The sequence below is a fragment of the Hyalella azteca genome, unplaced genomic scaffold, assembly GCF_000764305.2.
Source record: "Hyalella azteca isolate HAZT.00-mixed unplaced genomic scaffold, Hazt_2.0.2 contig5407, whole genome shotgun sequence".
Lineage (NCBI taxonomy): Eukaryota > Metazoa > Arthropoda > Malacostraca > Amphipoda > Hyalellidae > Hyalella > Hyalella azteca.
In genome coordinates, this window is record NW_025935599.1 from 188,914 (window position 1) to 211,446 (window position 22,533).

Genomic DNA, 22,533 nt, shown 5'->3' on the forward strand with positions numbered 1-22,533 from the left:
CAAGTGAAACGAAGGCCAAAACTGAGCGCTCGTTCGGAGGTTCTGGTCAAAAAGGGCCTCTGCGTTCAGTGCAAAGCTTGTGGTCGGTGGAAGAGGGCGGGTCGCTCCGCAGATTTTTCTAGCTGTCGCGCTGGCGGGAATTTGATAACCTTGCTGCCCTTTCACTGGTGTTGGAGTGAAAGTTCAAAAATTGTAATTAAAAAATTTAGCGATGATTGTTATTGGGTCATTTATGCTTAAATAATATTATCTTTTGAACATAGTTTGCATAAATTGAAGGATATAAAATTTTATACACACCCAATTGAGCTCTACCGATGATTTATTTAAGACTAAAGTATACTGTATACGTGTAGGTCGTATGGACCTGAGAAACTTAAAATTCGATCTGAAATTCAACTACCATTCTAAATTTTTTCTTTAATTAGAAGATTCCTTGAACTGCCACAAAAACAAAAGCCGATGGTTTGAATACGAACTAACTATTTATGCAAATTATCCCAATATGAGTTGAAACAGTTTCTCTCTTGATAGATCGCACAAACGAAGAAGAAATATTAACCGAAGAAGAAAGTCCAATTGTAATGAAGAAATAATTGGAATTTGAAGCCAACATCTTTCCGGGTTATGGCCTCGAGTGGAGGTGAGAGGAGATTGTGAATTCTTCATATAGTACGGCGAGGCTTCGAATAAGATTCCTTAAATCTTGTGATGACCGATTACTGTCAACTAATCACTCTGTTTACTATTTTTTTACGGGGTCTCGAATATAACGTTTTAAATATTCTTAATTAGGATCTTGAAAAGATCTCAATACTATGAAATGGATGTTTCACCAGCGTTTTTATTTACGAGTTCTTTCTATTTTAAACGTAATATATTTTCTACAAATAATCTCGAATAGTTTTCTCGAAATGATCCGGGACTACGGGACGAGATGAGAGATCTCTCGAAAAAAATTACAGGATTTAAAAAAGAATGTCTCGGAATAACGTTAAAAATAATATACGTTTAAAAATTACTTTTTAAAGACAACCCATCTAAAAAATCCAGTGTCTCCAATGGAAAACATGTACAATGAATTTCTAATTTTGATTTCGAATATTAAAATAATTAATTTTTAATTATTTTAATACATAAAATAAATAAAATTTTCAAAATTATTTATTCTGTTAATTGATTCATGCATTGTCTCCGACTTTACGCAAGTCTGCAAAATTTCAGATAGATTGGGACAGCTAGAAGTGTGTTAAATATCGATTATAAGATTTGTAGCAGACAGACAGACAAACAAGAAGTGAAAAGAGAAGTGTTGTAAATAAGGACAATAGATGATTAGTGTTGTAAATGTAAGGACGATTGATGAACAGAAAAAATGGTTCGATTTGTAGTTTAGTAAAACTTGAATAATCTGATGACTTAACCACACGACGGTGGTGACTATGAGATTATTTGTCAACCAGTTGAATAGTATTTTGATGACTTGCAAATAAATGGCAGACTAGACTAAATAAACGTGGCATACCAACTTCCGTAATGTGTGCTGTATACGCACCTATTTTCACGGTGATAATCATTGCAGAGATGCGGTTCGCTGCAAACGAAGGTTTAAATATGCAGGCAGGCTGCAAAAAACTTCTGTTTGAGTTTTCTAGTAATGCGGAATTTTTAATAACAAAAATTTTGGACTCCACGATTACACGATTAGAATTAATTGTCAGTAACTTGGTAGTGAAATTCAATTGCACCAAGAATTTCGTTAGCCTTTCTGAGTGAATTAGAATTTGACAGAGAGCAGTGAGAGTAAAAAACGGTATTTAAAGAAATTTTCATGCGCAATAAACTCATCATCTGCTTCCGAGTGATGATATTAGTACAATAAGGACACGTAGCGATAAAAATTTTCAGTGAGAGCGAGAAAAGCCTGCTGTCCTATCGGAAACCATAATTAATTTTGTTGAAGGTATTGAATATTTAAGACATGTGACTTGACTGCGATATAAATATATTTTGTTTGAAATGAAAGGTTTTCTTCTCAACAGCGCATAATTGTACTTGATGTATCAAGAGCTATAATGTCGCAGTAATCCACTTACGCGGCCCACGCACGCAACTTCTGTCAGAGCAAGGAATGAATTGGCGCCTACACGAGCAAGCCTGGATATTCGAATAATGCAAGAGTTTGCTATTGTAAAAATCATGGTATTTTGTGGACAACTCTATTGATGTGCTGAAATGCTAGACATAATTTAAGGGATGAATTGTGGAATGATTACAAAAAGAGGAAATAAAATTTAATTATTGATTTTGATTCTCAGGCGTCTTTTCTTACAACGCTGATTGTCCAGTTGGTTTTTCATAAATGCTAATCTGTCGAGAGGTTAAATGCCGAATAAAGAAAACATTGATACTGCCAGAGCGCTTTTTAAAATAAATAAATTGCACTACGCACCGAAATGTGTCGAAGAATTACTTTATAAAGTGTATAACATAAAAAATTGAGCTGAGGCTACATTCTCATGGTTTTGGTGGAGTGAAGCTGTTAGGAGTACATCCTTAATTGGAGCGCTATAAGTCTCGGTGGAGTGATGGGTTCCTCAAGATTTCCTTCCTCTTTAACATTTGAAGTAAAAAAATCATTTCGCGAAAGCATCGATGCTTGCAAATTTATTTTAGCCAGGGAAAAAAACGTGGAATGACTAAACGTGGAATGACTCCTCGAATATAAAATGCAATTCAAAGTTTAAATTACCGCGTTTAATTTTGAAGTGTTTATAGAATTCGGATTCAAATAATTTTATCGCAGTTTAAATTAATAAAAGGAAAAGAATACTTCAAAAATCCATTATAGGCTTTAGGGCAAAGAAGCACGAGAAATTCCTACAATTTACAATATGACCCTGTCGTGTCAGGAGCTGCCAACGTTATTAATTTATTAATTAGCGTAGCGCGTGTAAGCAACAGCGCCCGACGGCGTGTAGATGAGGTCGATGGCTTCATCACTCGCGGGGCATTTCCGTTTCAGGCGAGAGGAGCAAATGTTTAATGTTGAAATTCCTGTTTTCGATATTGCTTGGACTGAATATTATTATTTAAAAGGTTTGGAAATGGAATTGCGGTGTAAATGCTTTATGACGTGCGAATAAAATTACGAAAAACGCCATGCATGGTTTAAATATTTGAATTTTCCTAAATTTGTGCAAAACATTTGATGACAATTAACTCGCCTGAAAATCGTTTTAATCGACTAAATTCCTGCAAAAATTGTTATATTCAAGTTATATATCGGTATTATGAAATAAGTAATATCATGTACACGATTTGAAATGAAAATCTATCAGCAACTGTTCTTTGCAAAATAAAAGTAATTCCAAACTTCCGAGAAGGTAATCTTCACACTGAAGATGCACGCGATATGCAATAATGCGCATCGCATGGCGGATGTTCGGGCTCTTATCTGGATCGTGGGCCCAGGTGTCTAGAATAAGCAGATCTTGAGAACTTCTCAAGAACTTGAGCAGAACAAAGGCATCTCCTCCTTCATGGTCGTAGTCTGGTCTTAACTGGGCAATTAGTGCGAGTCGCGCCAAGAAGTTCCACGAACTGCGATAGTTCGAGCGATCGTGTGATAGCTTGACACTCAAACAACGGCGCTAATCGAGAATCTCAGCAAATTCCTCCTAATCATGTTTCGCAAATGGAAATCTCGTATCGCTGAGAGAACTTTGGCACATCGGACAGGGAATTCTTTTTGGCGTTGTGCTGCTCAAGTTGAATCTGCATTCATGTTCGGCAGAGACGCTGCGTGGAAGGTGGTCATCAACATGCGGCAATGAAAAAGACGGTTCAACAAATATTTCCCTTGAACATGGACAATTCTGTTCATGATGTAATTTTGATTTAAGGTCAATCATAATGGGAACTCGAGTGGAATGTTCCAATAAACACGTAGATTTTTACACTTAAATCAATGTTCATAAGTTTTAGCTTTGATTCATTCAAATATTTCTGACAGCTCCTCTAATAGTTGAGCCCTAAGTTGAATAAGTTATTTCTGTGAATGACTTAATTTTTTGCACCCACTCCATCGAAAGTCCAAAGTAGCTAAAGGATCAAAACTCACTTCATATTTTTCAGATAATTGATAAAGGAGAGATAATACTTTCAAAAATAAGCAAATACATACATTGAAAGTCTCTCAATAAATTCATTGAAAAACTGCTGCCATATAAATGCTCAATAAGTTTTCGTTAGGAGTTCAGTAGGTACGGGTTCAATAGGTACGGGCGTCGTCCAGCAGTAACACAATGCAAGAAAACTTACATTCAATTGTTTTTTGGCTGCATTAAACATCAGGCTCATCAACTTTTTACTTTTGAACAACGACATTTAAACATAAACTTACGAGTTGTAAATGGAGCTAACGACTTAGTAGAATTTGTCCAATATTATTTACTGCCCATTTACCAAAGTTTTTATGGAGCCTCGGGCTCCTTATTAAGCGACTCAAAAAGGCAGTGAGCCTTCCGATGAAAATGGCACCTTAGTCCGCCGGTGGAAATTTAAAAGCTTTTAAATTTTCTCGAAGTTGCAATAAGCCCGGGAGTTGATGTGGCCAATATGATAGGGTGAGGAAGCGTCCGCTAAAATGAGCGGCTGTCCGACAGAAGGGCATTAAAAAAAGAGTCATGGTAAAGTGAGGCGTCACAATATTGGTTTCCGTTACCGTGGATGTTGATTTTCCGGTCACGTCAGAGAATGACGAGAGAATGCGAGTCGCGATGAATACAATAATTGAACATGGCTTGCGACACGCACGCCTGAGGAATGTTGGTAAAGTTATATTTCGCTTCTCGTACGAGTCTCCTTCATAGAATTATTTACATCCAGGCCAGGCCCCGTCCTAGACATCACTGAGATATTGTCGGTATCCACGGAACAAAAGCAAGCGCGAGCGACGAGATATTTCGAGGACTGTCGAAGGTTCGTTGTTTTGCTGCCGCCAATGTTGAGCTGTGCCGTCCGTGCATGACCGCTATGAGAGCAACTCTCGCTAGAATACTAAACGTCCTTATGGTGTCCCCGCTACTGAATTCTTTGCATGGTCCCGCTAAATTTCAAGTTTTAGATTAACATAAAAAGTATTTGCTGCTGTAAACATAAAAGTAAAGCTGCTGGAAAACCTTTCTTGTGTATCTTGATCAAGAGAAAAGAAAAAAGTTTGGGGTAGCAATAAAGCATCCATTTTATGTCTTGAAGAACACATTGGCTCATTTTATCACGCGAGTTCCTTTAAATTAGCTTTTGGAAAATGCTTTCACACTCATTGAACGCTATGTTTATAGCCAGGCAGAGGAGAGATGACATGGTTTTACAGAATAAATTTCAAGTTTAGCAAAAAGGTAGCTGCAATTCCAGTTGTCTGCTTGCTCCAATTTTGGTTTAAGGCAGCACATGGCCTCGGTATCACCAGGGCTGCATCCGAGGAAAGTTCATCAAAGAACGTTGCTGGGCATCCTGCTGGTAAAACGGCTCCTAAAAGGGATCAGAGTTTTATCTAAAGCCTCTAGGGTAGTGTTCAAAATGTTAATTTGGACCCTTTTAGAGGTTTCACTTCTAGAAGGAACCCATATTACAGCTAATGCAGAAAACGGCAGTCGGTTTTTGTGCTGCACAGAACCTTGCTGAAAGCTGTCAAAGCAGAAGCGTGGTACAAGACAAGGCTTCAACGGCAAAGTCCCATTCAATTTACACTGAGCTTTCAAAGTAAAACTTAACAATGAGGAGCAGAGGCATTTCAAGTCCCGAGTGATAAAATCTTTTCTGGAACTGAAGTTGTAACATGACTTTAAGGACATTGTTAAGCGTTGGGGTTGAATGTGAGAAGTCCTCTCGTGAACGTTTTGCTTATGAACTCGCATGACGCTTAAAAGTGGTCACAATTTCTGGTGATAATTTTTTTTCAGGGGTCTGAACTAATACTTATGAATCTTAAACTAAAATAGCCTTCAGAAATGCACAAGAGAACAATGTGTATAGGTCCTTCATGTATACGTGCTGGAATAATTCTAGATTGGTTATTAATACATGCCCGAATTTGATAAAGACGATACAACTGGCAATCAGTACTCGCGTGAGGAAGATAAATGAACATGAGTGAAATAAGTCGGTGAAGCAACATCACTACACTAGAGGGTGTTGTTTTAGCTCGTCTTCATAACGCTTGGCTGTTCCCTCAATAAAGCTGTGGGTGCTCCTCAAACAAAGGGTTCCTCGGAACACAACACGTTGCGTCGTAATGTTTTCTTAAGCTCAAATCTTACTAACAGCGTTGTGCAAAATTAACGATCTGATCCTTGTCAACAAAGCATTTCCTAGCCTCGCTTGTCATCGTCAAGCGAGGCAAACAATGGGAAACACGCCTCAACACGCCTCAACACGCCTCAACACGCCTCAACACGCTTGGCACGGGACGCCATCTCATCCATGCAGTGCCATTGTTTTAGCGGGAAGTTGAGTTCGATGATTTTATATTGTATTTTAAAAGTGATTTTTATGTTGTTTTTTAAAAGCTTTTATCAAAGATCATTAATTTAAGCTATATTTATACCCTCTACAGCGTATCGAGGTAAGGGAAAGAAAATGAAAGCTGATTGTTTATCGACCTTCAGTTTTTTAGTTAAGTATTCTGGATTTGAATCGGACAACAATTCAGCAAAACTTTTTGATAAATACTAAGTGCAACAAATTACTATTTTTAAATTTTAAATTCAATTTGTTGTGCAAAATATTTGACGTTTTGCCGGACTCATGGCTGAAAATACCAGATTTCATTGAAGCTGTTCAATAAGGCTGCTGATGATTTATTGTGTTCTGTTTAATCTCAGTGCAGTCGTTAGTTTTTACCGGTGACTGTAAGCAAACTTAAATTCGATGCACGGAATTTCATTCGCGTATTAACTCCTTGCAACAGGCAAGCCTTTGATGTCATTTCTCCGGCGTAATACTGTTACGTGATCAACGGGCAGTCGCAGCTTTTTAGCGCATTTTTTCATATATGGAAAAATGCCCTATTGTGCTCGCCATGTCCGTCCGTCTGTCCGTGACCTCAAGTTTTCGTCGACGAGAAAATGCGCTCTCTGTCACTCACTGCAGTGAGTACTGAGTTATGTTTTTTAAAGATGTCACAAGATTATTTAAACAGTGGGAACGTTGAAGCTATTCATCAATTTAGACAATAATGGACCCGAGATACGAGAGACAAGCGGTTGGCTCATGGATGTCAGCGGTCAACTGGTGCACAACTTCTGATAGAGGCCAGTTTGACCGTTTCAAGCGTAATCCTTCTGGTCCAGGGGCTATACTTTCAAATCTCGCTAAGTGAACGTAAGTACTTACGCTCTATTTTCTTGTCTATGATTGGGGGATTTTGCTTGAAAGGCCGTCAATAATTGGCTAATGAACTTACGATCTCTTAACTTTTTTTGAAGGTATAGGCGCGGATGTGCAGTAAATTGTCATAAAAGGTTCAGATATGACGATATTATCCCGAATATTTACAAATAATGTAAATGTTAGGCTTAGATATATATGTAGACCCGAAAATTTTACTCCCTCGCATCAGTCCTGCCTACACAAGGCAGCCAAGGAAGTTAATTTGAAGATAGATTAATGGAGGGTATTTATAATTAGCAAACGATAAAAAAATGTCAAAAGGACTCATCTTCGTGCCTTAGAGAGTTCATAATAATTTTCTAAAAAAATTAACTGATCAAACTATGCGCTTAAGAAATGTTGTCAAAGATGTATGCAGAAAAAAGGTTTGAATAATCCTGCTATTAACTGCTCGGAAACGAAATTGTAACGATGTTTCTCGATAGATACCAGTTTTTTAGACATAAAGTCTGGTAGTTTTAGATTTTCGGAAGTAGTGAAAAGTATTATGGACTCTTACTTACTTTGAATAATGAATAAAATCAACATACGCTATTTTATTCTGCAATGATATTGTTTACTGCAAACTTATGAAAAGCATAATCAAAGCTGCTTTTTCTGAACTCGAATAAAAATATTTCCAATGATTTCATATCCCTCTATGTTTGGATGAACTCGGTAGAAACTCAGTTTATGCTTCGTAAACTATATGTTTTGTTGAGATAGACTGCAGTAAATTCGGTTCAATGCGTTCAGAATTTTCCCTTCGAAGAGAGAAGTCATTAATTCCAGAAGGTAATTCCAATAAGCTTTAATGTGTGGGTTACTTGGCAGGCTCATTAAGTCTCCTGTACGCTAATGAGACTCAAGCAGCCACCCTCTCGTTAACCTGAAGCATTCAGCGTTATTAGCTCATTATGGCGGGATAAACAGCGCATGCGTCGACTGTTCTCATCCTATGTTTTCAATGTAGCTTGTAATGAAATGATAGCATGTAAATCTCCTCTATTGCTCCATAACAAAGTTGGGGGAGTTTTGTTATGTCCATTTTTATTGAATTTCATCGTTTACAAAGAAAGTTTAAGTGACGATTTTAATTTGCAGGCTTTTTGTGTTTCATGGGACACTCGAAGAAAAATAATCAATAGCACGGTATTGAGCCCATTAATTAATTTTTAGAGATAGATAAATTTATTTACTTAATTAGCTTTATTCAAATTATTGAGGAGTTTGCTATAATATTTATTTGTCATTTTTTTATCGATTCCCCTGTCAATGGAAGAGAAAAACCATAAAATTAGCTCGCAGTTCTAGATTGCGAAAATTTACAGATCGCGTTGACATTCTTTCACATTGTTCGGGTGTATAGATTACGTGTAGCGCACGGATGAGTGCATGAATTGATAATGGGAATTACACAATCATATTATAATGTCAATGTCACTAGATTTCATTATTCATAGATTAAACTGAAATTCAGAAGGAAGAAAGTTATAAAAATTCGCCCTATATTAATTGAAAACATTTCAGAGTCCAAATCTACCGTCAATTCTAAAATTTTGTAATACATATATACACAAAATCCGACAGTGACTTCAAAATTTTAGCTTCCACTTCTGGCGCTTTCGATTCACAAATTTTGGAATCTATGTCTATTTTGCTGAGGCCTAGTTTGACTGCAGCCTTTAGCTCATGTCCACTTGAAGCTGTGAATAGATAAGTTTTGCCGTTTTTTTTGCTTAGTATTTCATTATTCAACTTAGGTTTTTTCATTTGCTTTTTGAGTTTTTATTAAACTAACTGATTGGATCTATGTTCTATAATATGCATAATGACAATGGAAACTTACTCCGACACGTTTCATTTAAAGATACGGCAAATTTTGTGGCGTATTTATTGCTTATACATTTTTCGTCAATCTTATACGTGTTTGAATAAAATGTATGTGATGAGTTTTACGTTTTAGTTCTCTTTCAATTTATCACGAATCGTAGAATTTTAAAACTAGCTCTCAACAATTACATGTTCTGCTTAAAAAGGATCACGACCAATTTGCTCAGTAAAATTATAATTTTTCAATTAATGCGCATTTAGAGTAAAATATATTGATTAAATTAATATGGTATTACATCGCATTACATTCATGTGTCAATGACATTCTCTGAAGAATGAAATTGACTGCAAATATTTGAGTCGTAATCAAAATTATTCGTATATTTAATAAACGCCTTATGATTTTTGACCTTTATTTGCTTGCAATTACACTTTCTTTCATATGCTGTGAATTTGGGGACAACGAAAAATAAATGCACTGAACGTTGCTTGATTATTCATAAGTCCTAATTTTAAAAATGTATCACAATAGGAAAATTTTAGTCGAAATATCAGTGGCTGCCACTCGGGGTCCAATGTGTTGCTGTGATGCCAGATGTTGTGCAGCGCCTCCGTTCAAAAGAGGCTTTAAATTTTACACTTTACAACAATGCTGATTTTTTGAAGTTATGAAACTTTGTTCAGCCGGGCGTTTATTCGTCAATTAACACCATATACGTGGACAGCAAAGGCTTTACGATAGACATCTTATTGACAGTTGATGGTCAGTGACGGTGTTGTGAAATATTTGAGGATTATGAACACAATATCGCTTTAGTCGGGAGAGCGAAGATTAAAACCAGAGCTTCACGATGGCTTGAAATTTACGAGGCAATACGCGTACTGAATGATTAATGGCCCTTTATTATCATATCCTCGAAGAACATCCATTACAATGAGGTAGTCATTTTATTTCGCGGGTGAAGAATCGACAGTCTTTCTTAGTGTATAATCCTGCTGAAAAATGAGTGGTAAGTCATTGGTGCAATAAGCTCTTTATTCGTGTTGAATGACTTGGCACAATGCTATCCAAATGAATTATGAAGTTAATGATTACCAATGGCACACCATAAAAGTAATAGTATGCACATATAACTAGAAGATAATTACGTATCATAACTGAAGCCATGAGCACCACAAGTAAACACAAATGCACTTGTGAAATCTTAAATAGCTGCATCCGGTAGATTCACAGAATAAAATTGCCTAAATTTTGCCCATGCCTATCTAAAACATTTCTCACTATGATTCATATAACATCGTCTAACAGGAGCAGAGGCAAAAAAATCCGAAACGTGTTGCGTCGATCAGGTCACCGGACTTGCACTGCTCGGTGAGTCTTATTTTCTTATTTATTCTTATAGGAGCACTGGAAACTAGTCCATAAAGCCCCTTGCCTAAACTGGGTTTGATTGGTACCTTACAGTCTAACAGCTCAGAAAGTGAAAATCAGTAAAACGTGGTAAAGGGAAAGCGTAAATTGCGCTCGGTGAGTCGAGTGAGGTCTCCGGCAGCAAGGTTTACCGCACCATCAACAATATCCGGTGCTGCATTTTACATGGTAACTTAAGGCGACCGGTGGGCAAGGGGGACTGTACTAAACATGCACAGTTGTCCCAGCTACATGCCACGTGAACACAATGTGTCGATGGGCTTCTTAATGTCTCCAGATAGAGCTAAAAAAAACTTGAAAAAATACAAATGTGACTTATATGTTTAAATGAAATATAAAATAATTTTGCTATGACGTGCTTGCTAGATGTGTGTTTACAAACAAAGTAAAAATATGATCCAAAACTGTGTAAAAATTAGCTAACCAGCTTCGTGAACATCACGAGTTAGGGCTGCATTCAAAATAAAACATATTAACTCAAATTTAATTCCACGCTCATTTGTCAAGTGACCAGATAGTGTACTGCCACAACTTGAAAAATAGAGATATAAATTTATGTTTCATTATGTTATTTGCACGCCTTATGTATAATTTGAGAAGAGGCAATAAACTCTTAATAATGATCAGAATAGCATTAGGTCTTAATTAGGTAGAAATAGAGAGGAAGACCAACGAATGTATAAAATTCATACGAACAAATTCATTTACCACGAATAGGCCTTTCATGATTTGAACTAAAATTATTTTTAAAAACAGGAAGGCATACTTTATGTATGCTCCCTACCAATATGGTTCGGACTAAAAATATTTCACACATATTATGAGTAATGGTAATTTTTTTTCTTCTGAAATTAATACCGAGGAGCATCTATCTAATAATTACCAGTTCTACTCTATATCAAGAAACATAAACTTTCACCCAGGCGTTTGTTCAGGAACACGGAATGCATGACAATGCGGAGTGAGATGGAGTCATTGGATAGACGCAATATCGTCATTTGCAATACACGGAAGACGTCTGTGGTATGTCAGCGATCACCCGCGTATGAGGCTGTGCAACGTAGAGCGACGTTCCGTATTAAAGATGCAGCGCTATTTTATGGCTGTTTAGAGCCGTGGCATGACAGATGAATTTCTTCATTGCGGCATTCCGGCTTTTATCGTCCTCGAGGGTGCTGTTGTGCGTCCATAAAGCAACTGTACGCAGGATAGGCATCGTGCCGACCGGAACATGACGATGCCAACATTAATAATCATTAAAGTTATGGTGGCTTTGGAATTACTTAAGTGTTAGAGCGCTCAAGATAAGCTCTTGCAGTGTGTGAAATTACGGAAGTCCTGTGAAAAAATGAATCATACATTGGAACACGTTTTAGGATTGGAAGTAATAAGAATGGATGTTATGGTATCATTTATGCACTATGGCCTTCTACAAATGATTCTAGCGGATAGGTCTCCGCAATACGTGAAAAATTTTCACGCGTATCTGAATTAACAGGAAGCAAGAAATATTATAAATATTTCTCAGAGACGGATATTTTTTTGAAATGAAATTTCAGTGTGATGCGTTTCGCAGTGAGAGAGATAGAGTAGTGCCACACTGAGATTAAATTTCAGTATGATGAATCCTACATTCGCTAGAAATTTTTCGAGAGATCTCTTCTGTGAAATTTTTGCATTCCCGCCTCGCCTATTTGCATATATTTGATGCGTTGCTGTTCTATTGAGAAAATCTAACAGAAATAGCAATTTTAAATGTATGACTATTTCCTCTAGCCTAAAAAATTCAATACACTTCTGGGCACGCTCAATTTTTTAGTTTTAGTGTATTTTATGGCCAGAAGACAATGAAAGGCCCTAGAAAAATTATGCAGCAACACGAACATGGAACGAAAGGAAGGCTGACCAGCAATATATCCAATTTTGCAGCCACCATACAGGTTTTCCTATCGAAATTCTAGGAGAATGGACTATACACGCTAAAAATTACTTCAAAAATTTCTCATGATAGATTTAATCTTTCCCAAAAAGTTAATAAATGAATTTAGTAAAAATAACAAAATATTTGCTTAAAACTGAGATGAACGTTGAAAATATAGTCAATTTATTGAATAGAACCTTCAATCTCTTGTCTATGGCCTGTTTTAAAACCTGGCCTGAATTCAAAAACAACAATTGAACAATTTCTCTCAAGTGAAGATCTTACTCGTATCTTCGCCTTCGTTGGAATAAATTTTTACCTCACTGTACTGACAAAAAATTGCATTTTCTTTGCAGTTAATTACCGGTGATAATCTTTTGGGGCACGACGAGTTCTTTGACGCGCCTTCTATTAGCGCGCCTGTGACACTTTTATGTCCGTGAGTGAAAGTGTTTCATTTCTTCGCAGCGCCCGGCATCGTAATTTAAGAGTAATGGAGGCTCCTTGGAGGCAGCCTGGAGACGATTTCTGGGGCGATACAGAGCAGTTGGGACAGCTCGCTTTATGTGCCATTAAAGCCGTGGTTATAGCGAGTATTGGGACTCGGTATTGAGTCTACCAGCTCAACACGCCACCCGAACGACCATTTATAAACGATAAACCGCTTGCCAATCGCGTACGAAAGCAGCATAACCTTACACTTTGGAAGTGCGAAATTAATTCGAGACTTGTGATTTAAACACTTAAATGACTAGTCTATTCAATTTTACAGAAAAATCAAATTATGTGGCAAACTTATATATAACATTTGTCTTTTTCAGTCCAAATATTTGGGTCCTTACCCAGTCGAAATTCGGATTCCATTCTGGGTCGCCCCGGGTTCCATCGACTCGGCTTTGAGGCGAATCAGGTGCAAATCGGCTACCTACCTACCTGATAAACTCCAAATTCGGCTGGAAATTAGGAGTTTATTGCCGGAGTTGATTGCCTGATGGGCCGAATCTGCGTAACAAACCCCAAAAAAGCAATTGGTGAGGCTGTATTATGTCAGACGCTGGTATTTGAGCGAACCATGACCATGTAACAAACCCAAAAAGAGCAATTGGTGAGGCTGTCTTATGTCGGACGCTGGTATTTGAGCGAACCATGACCATGTAACAAACCCAAAAAGAGCAATTGGTGAGGCTGTCTTATGTCAGACGCTGGTATTTGAGCGAACCATGACCATGTAACGAACCCAAAAAGAGCTGTTGGTGAGGCTGTCTTATGTCGGACGCTGGTATTTGAACGAACCATGACCATGTAACAAACCCAAAAAGAGCAAGTTGGTGAGGCTGTCTTATGTCGGACGCTGGTATTTGAACGAACCATGACCATGTAACAAACCCAAAAAGAGCAGTTGGTGAGGCTGTCTTATGTCAGACGCTGGTATTTGAACGAACCATCACCCACTCATGGAATGGCGTCGATGTATGTACTCGCGTACGTTTGTTAAGTCATACGATGGAATAAAATGAGAATTGCCAATTTTTGGAGCTTGCGTAATAGTTAGGTAGTAATTTCATTAATAATAGGACTAAAACACTTGAATTTATTTTCCTATATTTAAAAACCACAAGCTGCTTGAAAGCATGAAAATATGATTATGGGGTGCAAAAGGAGACAAATACTTTATAAGTACGTGACAGTGAAAAATTAATGCTTGTAGCTCCAAGAGAAAAACCCTCATCTAACATAAAACCATCAAATCCTCATCAAAACATACATAACTAATATGTAAGCTGTTAATTGGCAAAAGAAGCAACAAATGAACGTTCAGTTTTGCATTAAGGGCCTACAAGTTTTTTCATTAAATCTTCAGGTCACAATGATTTTGAGATTAAACGGCTTGATATTGTGATGACAGTGTATTGCCAGATGACAGGCATTGAACAATTTACTTTCGGTTGTACAAACAAGGTCTACTTTTCAATATTTCCAGGTGAGGCTCACAAGATTGTTAACCGCACAATGGTATCATATAATAGTGCAGTTTACATAATTAATTCAGTGAATTATGATCGTTTCATTCAATGGCGGCTGTCCTTACTGGACATTAATTATCGCGGCGTGAGTGTCGTAATGTCCAACTCTGTCCAGGCACCTGACTACTTTTTGAACAAATTTAAAAAGTTTAGTCATAAGTTCAAATAACATCGATGACCAAACCTGGTCAATGCTTTACGGTGCTTGTTCCTCATAGTTACTTTATCATGTTCGCAGGGCAAAATGTTTTGCTAGACTCGTTAAATGCTTAAATATTATTCTGGTTTGCCGTGATGCAGCTGGAGTGATAAGGTACTCAAACAGTACACGGAGCGAGCAGTCGCGTCGATTAGTCCAGTCGAATCCAAATATTTTGTGATGATTAACGTCTTCAGAGGCGACTAGCTGGGTGATTTGCGCCCAAAGAACCTAAGGTTTTTTTGAGCCAGTCGACTAGTCGAGTAAGCCCAGTACCGCGGTGGCTGCTGTAGTGTGGACAATTGTGTCGCTCTTGCTTGATTCCACCATGCAGTATGAACACACCATACTTGACAACTCCCAACGTTGCAGTGGTGCCGGCGAACTGAAACTGTACCAAAAACACTCGCCTGAGTCGCCTCGTGTATAGGCTCTCAGCCGGCAAAACTTTGAATTTGAGTAATCGACTCGACCTATCAACACTACTACTCGCCCCGTGTACACGTACACGAAGCTATACGGTTGCCTTGCCGACGGCAGTTCACGTGTGGTACTTGTGATGATCAGATGTCGAATATGGCGAACGTTGCTCATTTTTATCGTTTAATCGTTGTGTGAAAAGTGAACTTGTGAAGTATTTGACTTCAAAATAATAAATTTTAAAAGCTGAACATTATTAGAAACTACAATTTTTTACTTTTCCTGTACAATGCTTCTTAATTAAAGTGGAGTTTGTTGAAAAACACAAAATCGGCATAGGCACAAAGTGAATAATGGGCATGACGCCATGATGCCGGTAATCTAGAACACTCAGTTGGGCTTCAAAGATTTTGGCTCTGGCAGTAATGGAAATTTTTAATTTGTGGTATATGTATGTATGTTGGCAGGAGTGTGTTATTTTAGCTGCTCGTGTCCATATACTTAAGATTCTAATTTCTAATTCATCAAGAAAGCTGGATCCATAATTGGAAATGCAAGTTGAATTGGAACTGGATCCATAATTGGAGAATGTTGATTGTTGAGTGCTAGTGAATGTTGAAGAATGTTTAGTTATGGGTAATGTGTGAGAATGTCGAATGCTGGTAAATATTGGAGATTGTTTTGTTCGGGCAATATTCTGGTAAATATTAGAGAATGTTGTGGGTAATGTGGAAAGTTTGGGTTAAAAGTTGTATTGACTTATATTATTCCCGGTTCAAATTCGTTCATTGCCCTATGCTTAATTGTGCCGCGGTGATACATTTTTTATGTTACGTCTAGTCTGCACATATATAGCGTACAGCGATTCGAAATCAAATGCCCCTTCTCCCATTAAGGGTAAAGGGAAAAGAGAGGGAATTTTTTGAACGCACTTGTTACTTACGGCCGCGTCTGTGCCGAAGCTATTAGGTGCCAAATACGCGTGCCCCACGATCGCCCCAAACTCGCTCGGTCTATGGCAGGATTCTAATCAGACGCTTATTCAACTCGTACAACCAGAGCGTAAAGCGGACACAGAGCCGATAATTTATACGCTGGGTGAGCTAAAGGCGTCTTTAATTCAGAAGCCAACCACCCTCAAAATTTTGACAGTGTAGGCCCTTAGATCCTCAAGATAACAGGTACTCGAGGTGTTTTGGGTACCGCACGTGGCCAAGCTGATCTGTCAACTTTGGCACCTATGCGCTTCCTCCCAATTGACCTCAAGGAAAGTTTACACAATATCGAGATCTTTAACACCGACTCAGCTGAGCTAATCTAGGAATCTCTTGAATCACTATACTACAGTGGTAGTTATTAATTACTTATAATTTAAATCAAGATTTAAAAAAATTTACTCACATTTGTTATACAATGAATATGATATGCACGTTTGTTTTTTTTATCTTTCTGGCACCTTAAATAAGAGAACGTCAAGATTTCATCGCAACTTGTTGGGAATTGTGGCTATGAATTGAGCTAACACAAATTGCAGTTATCAAGCTCGAGTAATGGAGTCAGGAGCGTCTAATAACCGAATAAAAACACGATAACACCGCTGCGTCTCGACGTGAGCGTCACGAACGCGTCGTATAAATACGGTCATCGCAAGTTACGAGGTCACGCGCGGTTGTAGTAGTCCTCCCTGTATCGTGGCCGGTCGACATTACCCGTATTTAATAGCTGCGTGGAATCTTACGACAGACAATATTTGTGAACAGCTTTACTGGTACAAAAAAGCAGTTTGATATAGAAGCACGGGTAATATTATTTGAAAGTTGTACGTGGACAGCTTTACTGGTACAAAAAATATAACTCAGTACTCACTGAAGTAAGTGACAGAGAGCGCACTTTCTCGTCGACGAAAACGTTAAGTCACGGACGGACAGACAGACAGACGGACAGACGGACGGACGGACATGGCGAGCACAATAGCGGCTTTTTTCCATGAATGAGAAATTGCGCTAAAAAGCAGTTTGATATATAACTACAGGCAGTGTTCCTTGAAAGTTGTACGTGTGCAAAATATCAAGATTATCGTTATAATTTGGGGAGTTTGTTTGTGTGTTTGCTTGGACCTCGTGCTGTGAATACATGTTGGATAAGTTCGACGCTACACCAGTAATACCAGTCGTAAAAAAATATTTCCTGTATAAGAAATTTTATTGTTCAATGTTGAATTGTTTCGGTTAAAATTCCGCATAAATGTTAAAGTATTGGATTTTTCTTACAATATTTTTTTTCTTGTTTAGTAGATTTATATTTTGTTCATTTTTTAGAACAAGTTTCTTTCGAATTTGGAAACGGAAATTAAATAGAAATTCTCCATTCAACTTGCGTATCAACAGGCCATACTCTTATCAACATTATGGTAGTTTGAAAATTAACGACGGGATTTGGGATTTTTTAAATCTCAGGGATTAATAATTCCGAGCCAGCCCAGTTAAGCTTCCCAGTAGTCTATAGTATTCAACGAAAGGTCAACGTTAGCAATAGCAAAGAGAAATATCAACATTTCCCCAATGATGTCATAGTGAATGACATGTTACAGTATAGCGGCAGATTAATTATCTAAATAAATATATGACTTAGAAACGGAAATTGACTGAAAAAACACTTGGTAGTGGAGAAGTGTACTTTTTGTAATCCATGGTTTCCATTTTATATTCGCATGAGATAGTGAATATAGAAATGTGAGAAGAGTGTATCATAGCTACCAAGTTAAACTTATATTTTGTAATGGGGCATTGCATGACGGTCATTCGTCGTCAAATTAAATTAGAATCTTTAACCTACAATTAAAAAATTGAAACGTGAACATTTTGAAATGCTGTTAAAGGATATAATTAAGCGTTTAGATGATTGAAAATTTGTCAGAATATGCAATTTAAGGTGACCATTAGCAGATTAATGAATAAATTATAATTAAACTAGCCAAGACAAATATTATGTTATTAATGTTATTATGTTATTGTTATGTTATGTTATGTTATTAAATCTTATTTAAACTAGTCAAGACACTTTCATTGCGTATATCGGATTTTCTTCCAGCGTCCTAAGACTGATATGTGTTGTTGTGGCGAGAATAGTTCTTTTTTCATTTGAATGATCGAGCATGAAGCACATAAACTCGTACTTGGTACTAATTTGTGAAGCAGTTAATTGACCATCAATAATTATTGAGGTGCGAGGCTGTCGAAATAAACTGTTTCGCAATGACAGGAAACGTATCGACAGAATGAACTTCCCGTTTTAATTATTTAAAATTATAAATATTTGATAAAGCAATTTATGAAGCTAATTAGTAATTAATTTTTAAAATGCACTTATAATTAACTTATGGTGGTTTTCGATTTGAAATTACCTTACATGTTTTCGTGCGCACGGGCCCACAAATCCGCTAGCGTTAACATAGAACTGTAATTTCATGCAATATTAGTTTATGATTAAAATCAACGAAAGCGAAGTACTGCAAACTTATAAAATTAATATGATTAACCATGAGGAAGCGTGAATTCGTGAATTTGTAATATGATTAATCATGAAGAAGCGTCGATAGGAACTATTTTACTCTTTTGTGTCAAATTCACCAAAAAAAGTCTGAAAAGTGAATTACTAAATTTCAAAAAGGAAATTCACATGACTGCAGTAAAAATGAAAACGAAATAGGCAGCCCCTGTCAAACATGAGCTCTTTGAAAACAAAATTATATATCAATGTCCGAAATCAAAGGTTTTTGAAATCACTTTAGAGGTCCTACGCAAACAAGAAAACAACATACATGATAACAACATTTTTAGACCAGTTAAACCATTGGTTCCATGAAAAAAAAACAGTGCAGTCCAGCTCAAGCAAAGGCTTCTATAGGAAATAATTATTGTAGTCCTGCTCAATCAAGGGGACCTTAAAAAAAACATTGGGAGTTCAGTTAAACCAGGGGCTCATTGAAAAAAATCATTGAGGTCAAGCTCAATCGCAATCTCCTTCAAAACAACATCGGAAGTCGTACTCATTCAAAGGCTCCTTGGAAAATATATCCGAAGTCCTGCTCAATCACGGGGGTTTGCGAACTAGGAAAGTAATAACTATCATTGAAAACTAGATTCCTAAGACTACATCAAGTAAAATTCATGAACTTAAAGCTGCTTAATCTTTGCTAGCAAATGCATGACAGTGGCACAATAATCAAGAGGAAATATTTAGGTGAATGCAAGAAAATTGAGTAAATTTAGAACAGAAATTAAGGTAATACGACACGATTGTTGCAATAACTTTTCGGCTCAGAAATCATTTGCGCTGATAAGCTTAAGGTTGCTTACCCTGAGGAACATTTTCACCGTTTTATCGCCGGCGTTTGGGAGGCCTATAGTTGGGCTCTCGAACCACGCCCAGGGTTCTCAATAATGAGCAAGATTTGAGTGCCCACTGCCTACATGCGATCACAGAGCGCGCCAGACAATCATTGTTGGTGGCATTTGGTCGCTTTAAATGATACCAATTATGCCAATGCCAGCACGTACCTCAGAGCATATGCGGTCAAGAAATGGCAAGAGTATTGTTTGACGTATATTTATATATATATATTTGGGTATAGTTGAGCTGATGCAGTTTTTTGATGCATGTTTCGTTGAAAATCAGTGAGTATTTCTTTTTAAACGTTTTCCTATAGCTTTTATCAATGCGGCAAATCAGGCTTTCTTTAAGATTTAAAATTCAACTATTAGGTTTCCAAGAGACATTTCATTATAATGTAAATCATTTTTATTTTAATAACTGAAAAACATTTCGAAACATTCATTAGCGAATAAGTGAAGAGTTATGTTGCACTTACAATTCAAATTTTGAAATTACATTAGTACAAATAAAGGATATTGTTTCGGAAATCAATGCTTAAAATTACTAAAAAAACAATTATTTCGACTCAAATATTTCAGTTATTGTTACGTTTCTGATGTTAGTTTGCATAGTTGAATGGATGAATTAGACCTCAATTAAATTGATCAAATGACGAAACTTGAATGAGATGTATATTTTCAATTTTCATTATTATTCGAAATTCAACTACAGTAAACACTGCAAACAGGTAGAATTTATTCAAAATAAAAGGAAAACTCGTAAAATACAAATAATGACATTTAATTAGGTGTACTATTAGTTTAAAATGAGTGCTGAGCAATGCACGGAGTGAGCAGTTGTGACAGTCGCAGTCTAATGAATCGAAATGATATTAAAATGCACTTCACTTGGCATAAGAACGTTAAATTTGTCATAAGCATGCACTAAAAATGCTATAAGCAATATTAAGAATTTCGATGAGCAGTCCAACAGCAATGATACGTGAGCATGCGATCTGTTTGTACAATAATGGTGCTGTTCGATTGACTCACGCAGTGAGAGCGTCACTCAAGTGGCCGCTGCATGTGGCACAAATCCAGCGCTAAGTGAAAGCTGAGACACCTCCTAGTTGCTGAAAAACATGAAGCTCGAGCGTTGAAGTCGGATCCAAGGGCACAAAATTTGAATTGCTCTTTCATGCCATAACACCCTGTGTTTCTGTCTACGATAGTAAAACAACTATTCTTCCACAACAGTATCAGCAAATAAAATAAAATGCGTTTAAAAATTAATTTTTAATGAAAACACTTCTCAAGAGGCAAGTGTCTCTGATGTTACACGTGTACATTGAATTTTTTACTTTATTTTTAAATATTATTATTTTTTAATTTATTTTAATGCATAATTTTTTTTTACTTTTAAAATTATTCATTCTGTCAATTGATTCATGCATTGTGTCCGACTTTACGCAGGTGTGAAAAATTTCAGATCGATTGGACAGGTAGAAGTGTGTTAAATATCGATTACAAGGTTTGTAGGTGACAAAGAAGAAGAAGTGAAGTTAAAGAGAAGTGTTGTAAAAAGACTGACGACTTAACGTGTTTAGGGAATATCTCCCTACGCAGAGAGTTATCGTCTTCTGTAAATTCTTTCAAGGATTGAAGCCTGTAACGAGAATTTAAGGTAGATCAAATAGATATTATTATATTTCTTCTCTTGTACAAGATGCGGTTTTTTACACCGAGGTAATCCCAAGAAAAATTAGCATCCAGATCAACTTAATAGAGGCCGAGAATTGGAGTTTAGAAGAAGACACAAACAAATACGTAAAATTAAAACCAGGGGGATTCGAGTACATTTTTGTGAGCATTTCAGATTCTTAATTTAAAGCACCATAACCTACTTTGAATGTCTTGACATTACAGGTAAAGTTGAAAGGTTAAAGTAGAGTTTAGAATTAAATATAGTGCGCCAAACAAAGTAGATTTATAACAAAGTTTTAAAGAGAACTTACAGTGCTGGTCAAGCACAGGTCAAGTATTAAGCTGAAATTTCCTTAAGGGGTAACAGCCACTAAGTTTGACGGGCCTGCCAAGATGTTCATAATGAGGTGATAAACGCATGCATCATTTAACTAAAGAGAAAATTCAGCAAGTGTTGTGCACAACAACTAGGGACTAAAATGAATTTCTTATTCATAGGAAATTATGGTGCAACACAAAGTACCAAGGAAACTTCTGTCACAGTGCTTGGCCACTTAAAGATAAGCTATATTCTCTAGAGCTAGCCATCCCTCTGTCTTATTAAGACGAAGCCGCTCTACTTCTTCACAATAAGTTTCAAGAAGTCCGGCTGGGAGTTTTCCCAAAATATGTATTTGTGAAGCGGCTTCTTATACGAACGTATCATGGCCACGATACTTAATTGTGTGTGTAAAGCGTGTGGTCGATGAACGTTGATTGACATTCTGTATCGTATCCGTATGTGCGATGTTTCTTTATATATAAGCGATAAGTTGAAATGAAAGAGAATGATAAGCTATATGCAGTCCCAATAAAAGTTGTGTGGCGATTGAGGAACTAGAAATTACAACGGAAATATGTAATGATGTAAATGACAAGAATCGACCACTAACTACAAAGAAATGGAATCAAAATTTCAAGGACTGCTGCCCATGAACCAAAAATTCAGTTGAAGGTTCTTTGGAATGAATGGTCTAACATGGTAACTTTCTCAATGGAGTAACTTTTCTTCCATACTTTCCATACTGAAAGTACCAATTTTTTCTGGCGGAACACCCGTCAAAATTGTCATTTATTGAATAAACGAGCTAAATAAATAAATATTTTGCAACGTTACCGAGCCAATATATTAATTTAATGAATTCAAAACACAT

The 22,533-nt window shown here is 36.9% G+C and overlaps 1 protein-coding gene across 1 annotated transcript in view; it reads left to right on the forward strand.

Moving 5' to 3' along the window:
- The first annotated feature begins 228 nt into the window (after positions 1-228).
- LOC108682440 overlaps positions 229-22,533 on the forward strand; it is a 55,145-nt gene continuing 32,840 nt past the window's right edge. The window contains exon 1 of the mRNA XM_018171599.2: positions 229-643. Within this exon, the coding sequence (XP_018027088.2) occupies positions 628-643 (16 nt within the window). The 5' untranslated portion in view covers positions 229-627. The remainder of the gene's footprint in view (positions 644-22,533) is intronic.